General features: G+C 41.5%; 1 protein-coding gene across 1 annotated transcript; it reads right to left on the bottom strand.

Moving 5' to 3' along the window:
• Positions 1–75: 75 nt before the first annotated feature.
• Positions 76–6,986, bottom strand: LOC141778517 (H-2 class II histocompatibility antigen, A-U alpha chain-like). The gene is made up of 4 exons (XM_074652822.1): positions 6,849–6,986; positions 6,174–6,431; positions 3,770–4,054; positions 76–1,664 (listed from the first exon to the last, which is right to left on the bottom strand). The coding sequence occupies exons 1-4, from the start codon at positions 6,976–6,978 to the stop codon at positions 1,534–1,536; spliced, it is 804 nt and encodes a 267-aa protein (XP_074508923.1). The 5' UTR covers positions 6,979–6,986; the 3' UTR covers positions 76–1,533.
• Positions 6,987–11,990: the final 5,004 nt, after the last annotated feature.

Raw genomic sequence — 11,990 nt, 5'->3', positions numbered from 1 at the left:
ATTTTCAGTGTTTGAGAGCTAAAATTCATCCTTCAGAAGCTCCACACCCTTCCATATTAAAAATGTGGCAGCTATCTTATCCATCATTGTGAAAATAATTAGATTCAGGCCCAAGCCAAATAAATCCTGCAGAAAAAGGGAGGCAGTTTGGAGCATCGCCATTCTGTGCCAGTATTAACACACGAGCAAGCAGACATGACAAACATTAGTTACTGATTTTTCATGTCAGTCAGTCTCTGCAGGAGCAGCAATATGCACAAAAGCTTAGTCGGTGCTGTGATAATTGGTGGTGACTTTGTGCACGTGCCAGTACTCGCACAGGCTGCTGTGATGAAGGGTTAATAAACACAAGACTGTAAGGGAATTGTTCTCTTTCATTTTAATGGGGTTTGCATGTACTCTGACATGCAGTACAATGTACAGGAACATACATTTTCAACTTCCCTTCATGTGCTTATTTGTACATGACAAACAATAAGCTACAGACATGATATTGTGCTACAATGTGGCAAAAGACATGGGTAGAGCTTCTGCATTTTCTTATCTATCATTAGAAAAATAAAAACATTCTTCTGTAAAGTGAAAGACAATGTGTTAGTCTGCATGTTAAATTTTTTTTTACAAATATAAAGTGTATTATGTTAAAGGGATTAAGTTGTGGAATGGTTGTGAGAAGGAATTAAGAACGTGTAGTTCACTTAGCACATTTTTTACAAAACTTAAAAAAAATGTTTGAAAATAAGGTGGTGGCCATTTATAGAACTGAATTATTAACTGATTATTATTGTGTATGAAACATTTCAAACTTTGTTATTGTGTTTGTGTTTTTGTATAGCTTAAAGGAACAATATGTAGCACTGACAGCTCAGATAATCTCTGATGACATATCATGGTCATTTTATGATTTATTACAGTAAATATATTACATATTGATCCTTTAACTCTAGTAATGAATTCAGCCTACACCTTTTCGGTTAAAAAGTTTTATGTGTTTTGTCTTGTTTTTTTCAATTTTAATTTAATGCCGTATTGTTGCTTATTCTTTATTATGTGCAGTCCTTATAGAAAATTGTTAAATAAATTACTATTCTATTCTAAATATAGAAATAGTAACTGGAGCCTAAACTAAGGATTATTCTTCATTTATTCATGAGCTTTGGAGGTGCTGGTGGGTGGATTTTATTGGACTGAGGCAGTCTACTGTAACTGTTTCCCCGTTTCCAGTCTTTGTGCTAAGCTAAGCTAACCATATCCTGATTGTAGCCTTTTATTTAAAGTACCAACATGAAAATGGTATTAAGCAAACAAGTGAATTTGCCAAAATGAAAAACGACTGAGTTAAACTGATGTGTTTTAAGCTCAAGTTTAAATTCAGTGGACAAAGACAACATAAAACATTGCGGGTGTAAAAAAATAAATAAAACTATGATGGGGCAAAAAGAAATTTCACTCCCAGAGGAAGAACACAAGAGAAAAAAGATCGAGGTGATCACACATCTCACATCGAAATTCTGGTGTTTGTCTTGATGCGTTTTACGCCTGGCAGGACTTGTTGGCTTTCATGATGAACCAGATTCCTGTGACAACTCCAATCAGCCCGAGGATCACACCACCAACACACACCGCCGTCTCTACGACCTGCTGGTCTGTGTCTACTTCAACCTCTGTGGAAAACACACACAGATAGATAGATAGCATGAGAGACTTTACTAATAGGAGTTTTTGAAAGCTGATTCCAGCCTTTGCTGAAGCTACTTGTAGCCAACATTTTGTGCCAATAATATCCTGCCAAAAAAGTTATCATCTATAACCTGAAGCCCTACTTTCTACTACAGATGCAAAATTAATTCACTCTTATCAGGAGTGGGTAATAATATGCATAACTCTTTTAGAGGGGAAGGGGTTGGGGGACAGGGGATGTTCAGAGGGAGATAAAAAGTCAACAGTAGATGTCACATAGAAGTGGTGTACATCATCTGGAAGCTGGGAACCTGAAGATTAATTTGAGATGCAGATGTTAAGTTGTACAAATCATAAATAAGAAATAAACATGAATTAATTAATTAATTAATAGATTCATTAAAATAAATTGTGAAAGTATATGAGGTCTTAGAACATTATGATAGAAGTATATGATGGTCATTTATGCTCTATTATGTTTCATAAGTTGTTGGAGAAAACTTGGGGTTGATACCATTTGTTACACAGATTTGATGCAAAATTTAACCATTTGTTACCACTCAAGAATTGATAAAAAAAATTATCGTAAATCCATCCAAAATACCACATTAAGACACCCAGACCTTGAGGAACACCGTAGAAAAAGCCATGTTGTGATTTGGCATCAAAAACTTTTGACATTTTGAGATTTCTGCAAGAAGCTTATTTTTCGGCGATTAGATGGCGAATACTTCTGTTCTGGAAACTGCTCAGACAGCCCCTTATTGTCAATCTAGCTAGGAAAGCCATCCATCCTCTGAATGCTCTAGGTCTCTAGTTTATGGCTGTAAAGTTTCATGAGGCTGTGAACATCCTAGAGGTCACCACAGGTCATTTTATACAGTGAGGTCAATTTTTATAAAAATGGTCTCACTACAATGAAATGGCTCCTATGGGGAGTAACATCATCACACATGAATACAGTTGGACTCATTGGATCCACAAGAGTCTCAGCTTTACAGTGAGACCCAATTTATGTAATTCCAAGACTGTTTAGGGACCCCAGTATGCAGAAATATTCAAACAACTGCATGCTTTTTGCCCAAAACTGCATGTGATTATCTTAAAGCGGGCACGTCTGTAAAGGGGAGACTCGTGGGTACCCATAGAACCCATTTTCATTCACATATCTGGAGGTCAGAGGTCAAGGGACCCCTTTGAAAATGGCCATGCCAGTTTTTCCTCGCCAAAACTTAGTGCAACTTTGTAGCGTTATTTAGCGATCTTCACAACAAGCTAGTATGACATGGTCCAATTGATTTATTAGTTTTTTCTAGTTTCATATGATACCAGTATCTTCATTCTAGCTTAAAACTGAGCCCACTACAACCTCTGAAAGACAGAAGAGCGGCCGGGCCCGCCATCGGAGTGTTAAGGGGTTTTAAAAAACCCGATAAACGTAAGCTATATGATATATGGGTTCTTTATTTGTTAAATTGCAAATGCAAAACTGTTACTTTATTAGCAATAACGGCTATTTCTGTTTGGATGGATGGATATACAACACAGTGGTGCTAACATAGTTGTTGAAACATTTAGCTATAAAACAAAAAAAGTCAACCTCATGGTGGAGCTACAGGAGAAGTCAAAAGATCAGTATGATTCATCCTCTGGCGACCATGAAGATCTGTACAAAATGTCATGGCAATCCATTTAATAGTTAAGATATTCAGTCTTGATCCATAATGGCCGACCAACACCGACATTGACATCCCTAGAACCATGATGCTAGCGTGATGATGTTGTATAAAGTATGTATATGATGCTAGCGTGATGATGTTGTATAAAGTATGTATATGGTGCTAGCATGCCTAAAAATGTGAACATTTGTTTTATAAAACCATCTTTTTTTTCTACATTTGATTGACATAGTTTGAGCTCATCTATATGTGTCTACGGGCTACATATTGTCATCTACGTATATGCCATATCAGCCAATACAGGCCATATCAGTATTGGCCGCAAAGCCAGTGGAAATGAATGGTTATTGAATATCTGTCACTGCCTCGGTTACTTTTACACCCACTGACTCATCACATTACTGACCTACCCCAGAACTTGGTGAGAGGCGCCTGCAGGCTGATGTGGTCCACGCTGCAGGAGTAGATGTCGCCCTCCTGCGGAGTGAAGTCCAGGTAGGACGAGATGCGGAAGCTGAAGTCGCTGTTGGAGTAATACTGAGTCTGGCTGACCTCACGGTGGTCCACCAGCTGCCCGTTCCTGGTCCACGTGATGTCGATCGTAGGCGGATGGAAGTCGTTCACGAAGCAGATGAGTGTGTTGGGGACATCGAGTTCCATGTCCTGCTTGGGGTAGATCATGGAGGCGGGACTGACTGCAGATGGATGGATCGATGTTTGACATGAGAGAGATAAAGTTACACGACGTCTCATCCTCACATGCTATATAACAGCTTCCACACTACACACTCAAAACATTTCTTTATGGTCCTCACTTTGTGCACAGGGGCACAAACTGTTGCCACAGTATGGAAGCACAGTATTGTCTGAAATAATATTATACGCTTGTGCATCAATGGCTGTGGCTTTAATCACCTAAAAACAAAAACATTTTGGGGATTTCTGTGGCATAGCAAACAAAGTTTTAAATGAACTAAAATCATAGATATGAAGGGATCTACAAGCACTTGCATTTTCCAGATTTTCCAGATTTTTGTGTAATTAATTCACATACCAGAGGATGATTGTCATAGATAACCATTACACCAGTGTCATGGAATGCATGTATGCTAATTAATGGACACTCCCCAGTGCAGAGCTACACAATAAACAATGACAGACGCTTTAACCTGCACTGACAATACAAGCATGATTATACACCCAGAGAGGTTAATTGCGCCTCACAGAGATTCTCCCTGCTGGTTCTTCTCTTAAGAATACACACCAGAGCACTCGTCTCATTAACTTGTGTTTAACAACACAGCTTACTGTTGCTCCCATAACAGTAGTTTCACTGACTTTTGTTCCTGTGAATAAGCTATAATCTAGTTTTTGGGAAATTAAACCAGCAGTGTGACTCTTTACTGTTTTTACTGGTGTTTCTTGTGTTCTTGGCATTTAGCAGATTTTATTTGCAGCTTCAGAGCCTCAGACAGATCTTCTGACCGACCTGGTTCAAGACTAAAGATAAGTTAATTTACTCAAGTACTGGACGATTTGGAGGTGCTTCTATTCTACTACATTTCAAAGGGAACTATTGTACTTTTTACTCCACTACATTTAGTTAACAGCTGTAGTTACTAATTACTGAGTGGTTCCCAACCTTTGGCTTATGGTCTCTCACTGATTTGTAAAACAAAAAGCAAAGATAAGACCAAGTCCAAAAAAGTAATATAAATTTGTTTTTAGCAGAAATTTGTTTCCTCTCCCATTAATCATCTCATGACCCCTCAGAATGATCTTGTGACCCTCAGGGGGCCTGACCCCTAGATTGGGAACCACTGAGCTAAATGATACTGTACATAAAGTAATTAAAACTAGCTCCACCTCGACCAGCTACACCAATGAAATGTTGCTTCCATATTGATACATCAGTATTAATAATCTAATAATATATCAGTCACACAGGGCATTCTTCTGCAGGAAGAGTACTTTTACTTTTGATAGCTGTTGTACATTTTGCTGATACTACTTCTGTAGGATTTACAGTGCAGGACTTTTACTTAAAGCTTCAGTTGGCAGTATATTTTTGGCATCATTGGGCAAAAATTCCATGATAACCTTTCAGCATATTGTAATTCAAGTGTTCTGAGAAAAAAAACGAGACTTCTACACCTCCTCATGGCTCTGTTTTCAGGCTTTAGAAAATCTATGCCCATGACGGGAGACTTTGACCAATCACAGGTCATTTCAGAGAGAGAGCGTTCCTATTGGCTGTGCTCCGGCTGGTGGGCAGTGCTTGGTATTTTCTCAACTGATCTCAACATGGCTGCCGGGTCACAAACTTTCTCATTTTACAGCTAAACAGTACAATACAAGATGATTCTGAAAACATTTGAGGAGAGAAATAGGCATTACAGTAACATAATATTGATTCATATTTGATCAGCGCTGCCTAGTTTGACCGTTTGACCGGAGTTCACGAGTGATTGACTCGTGGCTCTCTTAGACGGCAGCTGGACGGCAGACTCCAGCTCGGCTCTGATTGGTTGTTTTCTTCCGGTCTGCGAAATCTTGCAGATGCCATTAGGAGCACCGGAGGACACAGAGGAACATGACTTTTTTTCAGATTACCTGTCTCATGCACTACTGTCAGGATATAGTGACCGTTTTATGAAAATTACTTTTTTTAAATCATATTTGCTCCATTTCTACCCACTGTAGCTATAACTAAAAGATTTGATCTTCCACCACTGACTTAATATTTAGGCTTAGAGATTCCGTAATATCTTACTCATACAAGTACTCATATTATCAGTGTTTCAACTACCTCACCTATGGCCTCTGGAGGATGATTATATCCTTTTATGGCTCGATTGTAGTTGTACTGGCAGGTACCCAGGGATATGTATGCTTCTTGGTCCAGTCCAGGATCAGGGATCCACTGCTCTGCAAACTCTGGCAGACGCTGAAATGTCCGATAGTTGACGGGGTCAACGTAGAAGAGCTGATCGCTGTCAAATTCAGCATCAAACTGGCCATTACCCGTCAAGTTGCTTTGACAGAAGGTCAGAAAGCGAAGCAAGTGTTTACCTGCAGTTTGTTTGAAAAGATTAAAAACATATCACATGATGAAATAGAGTTTGGAAATCTGGTGTCTACACTAAAGAGAATTAACACCAGACGTCACCCAAGCTGCTACTAAAATGTTGTCTGTTTCTGGCTCCATCAGCTGGCAGGGAACCAGCCCTGATGATTTCTAGTGTAAGACGTAGCTCGCCTGTAAAATACAGTAGTTAAATGGAAGAAAAAAAGGTGACATTTCATAATGCAGAGGCAGGCAAAAAGGTGTTTTATAAACTAGTTATAGTACATACACATTATTTATTTCACAACATACAGCATCCTCAATGCAGTAAAGAACTTACTTTCCTTCATATTGACATCTGAAAACAAAATCTCTTAAAGCTTCCTTACAATCATGAATAATGTACTTGTGCATAAACTTGCCTTGAATGCATGTTGGAATACAAAGAACCAGCAGCACTGGTAACAGATTCATCGCCATGTTGCATTTCAGGTCCTCCAAAACACCAAACTGAGCAGGTTTCACTGCCTGCAGCTCGTCCCTCCCGAACATTAAACTCACACTGTGATTCATATGCTGAACTGACTTCCTGACAACACAAACCAATCAATGCTTGTAACTCGTTGACAACAATGTTTCCACCTTGAAAACACTGAAGGAACATGTAACTCTGATTTTAACATGAGGAACTGCTGCCACCTAGTGGAGGAAAATCATAATCACAATATGTGCACCTGTCTGGAGAAAACATAAATTGGAGATAATCTTGTGTTTTCAAACTATGGAATATTAATTGTATGTCATATCATACTTCAGTATATTGCTTTGCAAAATGTAATAGCATAGTAGTCGATTAGTTAAAATGAACAAAATCACAAAAACGCTCAGGTGTCACTGGTATGTTGTTACAGTAGAACTTTCTTAACAGGCTCAATTCAGCAGAGTTTCTGGATAAATAAATAAAATATGAAATCCTTACACTTCCTTCCTGCAGTATCTTGGAAATATGTTCCAACTTGTTATGTGGATGTAGTCAGCGTGACATCACCCATTGGTTTCTGGACTATGGTTTTGAAGCCTCGAGTTTGGCATCTTGGTTTTTGTCACCATGTTTTTTTGCAACCAGAATTGACACGAGAGGGTGGAGCTACGAACAACCAAAAGCTCTATAAGACATTTTCAGGTGACGAGAAATGTTATAATTAACTTTGAGGAACTGAAAACACACTGTGAAAGGGTTAAAGTTGTAAGATGAAAACATGGCAACTCCCAGACCGGACAACGCCGTGGTAGCGACCTGTCAATCACAAGGTAGCCACGCCCTAAAGCATCCCCTGCTTTATGGTCTATTTGACTCTAAATGGGACCATAATTTACTAAATGAACATCATGCTGTATTGAAGAAGACTTGAAACTAGCGATTGAGACCATAAACTCATGTTTAAAATGTTTACTGAGGTAATAAATCAAGTGAGAAGTAGGATCATTTTCTCAGACTTCTATGCAACCAGAGGAGTCGCCCCCTACTGGCTGTTAGAAAGAATTCAAGTTTAAGGCTCTTCAGCATTGGCTTCACTTCTCAGACGCAGAGGTTGGCCACTGGCAGACACCTGTACCTGTTCAGGGATCAAATTATTTCATTACTGTTCAAGTAGTCTGTGAGTAATGGGAGGTTATTTGGTGTCGATACAAAGGTGTCCCAAACGACCCCGCCCTCCCCTACTGTACTGAATCCCACAGTGCTAAATCATAATTTTCCTACCTTCCTGCTGCTGTTAATCTACAGATATACACATGTGCCAAAACCTACCTTGTTATCTTCGTTCTGGAGCCTGATGTGGACTGACTGAAGTCCACTATTAGACTCTTTTTGTACAAACAATTTAAGGCTTAATAATACATCTTAAATGTGTTTTGGACGGTTCTGTTCTTACGAGTCTTTAGACGTATCACTATATTTTGTTGTCTGAGTAAAAATCTTGTTTGCAAGGCAGAGAGTGAATGAATACAAGCCAGTACAGCTGCTGTCAGTCCCAGTCCACAGTCATTCATGTGAATAAAAAAAAAAAAGAAAAAAAGAAAATCACTAAAAGAGAAAACTACATATAAAAAACAAATTAAGCTGTAACATATTTCCCAGATACTGCAAGAAGGGAGTGTAAGGATTGAGGAAGTCCACAATACTTTTCTTATCAGGTACTTATTTATCCATCACATCATCAAACCAATATTTTCCAAACTAGTAGTGTTATATATTTCATTCTACAATGCAACATTAATCTCTGTCACCACATAAAGTCATATTTATTCGATCTGTGAAACAAACCAATTCATATTCTCATCTGAGTCTATCAAGGCAGTGAGGGGGAGATAATCAAACAGGTCTGTGAAGTACTTCAAATGTTGGCGTTACCATATTTCCAAAAAATCAATTAAAATACCCAAAATAAAACTGAATAAAATGTCCAACAAAAATATTAGATAAAAGCAATAACAAAAATAATAGAACAGATAAGACCTGTTGGAACTGAAACCATGTCACTGATTCTGCAAGTCTCAGATCTTCAGGCAGGGAGAATTTGTTACTTTTGTTTAGATTAACACCTGTATTCAATTAGGATGGAGATGGTTATTGGAGCATCTTTTGCCCTCAGTCACTAGATCTGATGATGATATTCCTGAAAGCAAAATAAACACCATATCATGACCCATCAGCCATGCATACCACACATACATTTGCACCTGAAACCTGGAAATCAAACACAGTACATACCCACAGACAGTGCAAAACAACCTTTTAAATTCCAACTTCAAACCCTAACCATTATTTATCAGACAGCTCCCTCTAGAGCCACAAAAGGCTTTATACAACTTTCCCCACACATGCAGCAGCTGCTCCGCACATCCCAAGACCTGTCAACAGACTGGATGTGTAAAATTGCTGCAGTTCCCCTTTAAAATAAGCTTTCAGCCTCGTTCCATCCGGCCAAATACAGATTGCCTTACTTACTCAATCTGACTTTAGCTCACAGGTAAGTGGCCTATATATTACACCACTCCAAAGCAGTACCAGGATCTATCAAGGAGGTGAATACACACATTAAATTAAGATAGAGAATATGTTGAAATAACTCAAAGAATATAAACCATATGTTGTCTGAAACAAATTATCAAAATCATTGTGAACATCTTACTGGGTTGGAAACATGGTCTCAAACAAAAGGATTTGTGCAAACAATTTGCTGGTGTGGCAGAATGGTCTCAGTCAAAAAGGGATCTGAACAGAACACACCCAGCCTTCATATAGCCTCCCCTTCTCTAGACTCCTCCCCTTGATGGTTAAGGTGACTCTGCTCCCACTACCTGGTCTCTCAGGATTGACTGCAGGCTTGAGATTTTGAACAGCTGCCCCTTCAAATATGAAATATTTCAGCTGTGGTGGGTTCAATAGGTGTATGGGTTATTAATCGGGTCACAGGTCTAACGTATTGCTTTCCTTTAATAGTAACTTCCCGGTCCAAACTCTTCCATCGCTGCTGGGCATGGGCTGAAACTGGGGCTTAGGCTAGTCGTGAGGCTGCTGGGGCATGGACTGAGGCTGCTAGGGCACAGACTGAGGCTGCTGGTGCATGGGCTAGTCGTAAGACTGCTGGGGCATGGACTAGTCGTGAGGCTGCTGGGGCGTGGGCTAGTCGTGAGGCTGCTGGGGCATGGACTAGTCGTGAGGCTGCTGGGGCACAGATGAGGCTGCTGGTGCATGGGCTAGTCGTGAGGCTGCTGGTGCATGGGCTAGTCGTGAGGCTGCTGGGGCATGGGCTAGTCGTGAGGCTGCTGGGGCATGGACTAGTCGTGAGGCTGCTGGGGCACAGATGAGGCTGCTGGGGCATGGGCTAGTCGTGAGGCTGCTTGGGCATGGGCTAGTCGTGAGGCTGCTGGTGCATGTGCTAGTCGTGAGGCTGCTGGGGCATGGGCTAGTCGTGAGGCTGCTGGGGCATGGGCTAGTCGTGAGGCTGCTGGTGCATGGGCTAGTCGTGAGGCTGCTGGTGCATGGGCTAGTCGTGAGGCTGCTGGGGCATGGGCTAGTCGTGAGGCTGCTGGTGCATGGGCTAGTCGTGAGGCTGCTGGTGCATGGGCTAGTCGTGAGGCTGCTGGTGCATGGACTAAGGCTGCTGGGGCACGGACAGAGGCTGCTGTCGCATGGGCTAGTCGTGAGGCTGCTGGGGCATAGGCTAGTTGTGAGGCTGTTGGTGCATGGGCTAGTTGTGAGGCTGCTGGTGCATGGGCTAGTTGTGAGGCTGTTGGTGCATGGGCTAGTTGTGAGGCTGCTGGTGCATGGGCTAGTTTTGAGGCTGCTGGTGCATGGACTAAGGCTGCTGGGGCATGGACAGAGGCTGCTGGTGCATGGGCTAGTCGTGAGGCTGCTGGTGCATGGGCTAAGGCTGCTGGGGCATGGACGGAGGCTGCTGGTGCATGGGCTAGTCGTGAGGCTGCTGGTGCATGGGCTAGTCGTGAGGCTGCTGGTGCATGGGCTAGTCATGAGGCTGCTGGTGCATGGGCTAGTCGTGAGGCTGCTGGTGCATGGACTAAGGCTGCTGGGGCACGGACAGAGGCTGCTGTCGCATGGGCTAGTCGTGAGGCTGCTGGGGCATAGGCTTGTAGCCAGACCTTGGTTGAAAGGAATTAACCTGGCTCTTGCGCTGATAGCCGGGAACCTGGGCCTGAGGCTGAGGCTGGGACGGGTAGCTTGTAACCTGGGGCTGAGGCAGGGATGGATAGCCGGGAACCTAGGGCTGAGGCTGAGGCTGAGGCAGGGATAGCTTGTAACCTGGGGCTGAGGCAGGGATAGCTTGTAACCTGGGGCTGAGGCAGGGATGGATAGCCGGGAACCTAGGGCTGAGGCTGAGGCTGAGGCAGGGATAGCTTGTAACCTGGGGCTGAGGCAGGGATAGGTACCGGGTTTGGCTTTGTAACCTGCCTGGACCAGCTTATCTACATCCTTACTGTAGATTTCAGCGACCTCAGGTTTGTTCTGCAACTCCTGTTCAGTCCGACGAAGGATGGGCATCACAGATTCTCTGAGTTTCGGGCAAAGTTTGGTACCATAGTAGTTTGCAGCAACATGGAGGACTCCGTGAAGACGACCCGCTCCCTATGTAGATATGAAGGGCTACTTCTAAGCTAACGAAAACACAACGATTCTTAGATTCAGGTGATTATACACAAATGAAAATGTAGTGTTATTGCATAAAGCAGTGTAATAATCAATCATTAATTGATATCAAAATATGTATCTATAATTAATAACCCAAAATGATTAATCATAAACCCATGAGTTGTCATAAAAGGTGAAGGAGAGAAGTGACACTCAGCTTCAAATATCACACACAATTACTTTTAATAAAATACTTTACCAAGGCGCCACAAAGTTTTATAAAAACAGGGAAAAATTCACAATTTAATATTAATCAATTGAGTCTCTTAATCTCATGGTAGCTACGGAGTTCTTAGGCATAGTGGAAGCGATTTGACTTGTTTATATACACACACAAAATCAAGTAACCAAG

The sequence above is a fragment of the Sebastes fasciatus genome, chromosome 12 (assembly GCF_043250625.1).
Source record: "Sebastes fasciatus isolate fSebFas1 chromosome 12, fSebFas1.pri, whole genome shotgun sequence".
Taxonomy (NCBI): Eukaryota; Metazoa; Chordata; class Actinopteri; order Perciformes; family Sebastidae; genus Sebastes; species Sebastes fasciatus.
Note: the sequence above shows the minus strand (reverse complement) of the source record. Positions and strands in the feature narration are given on the sequence as shown.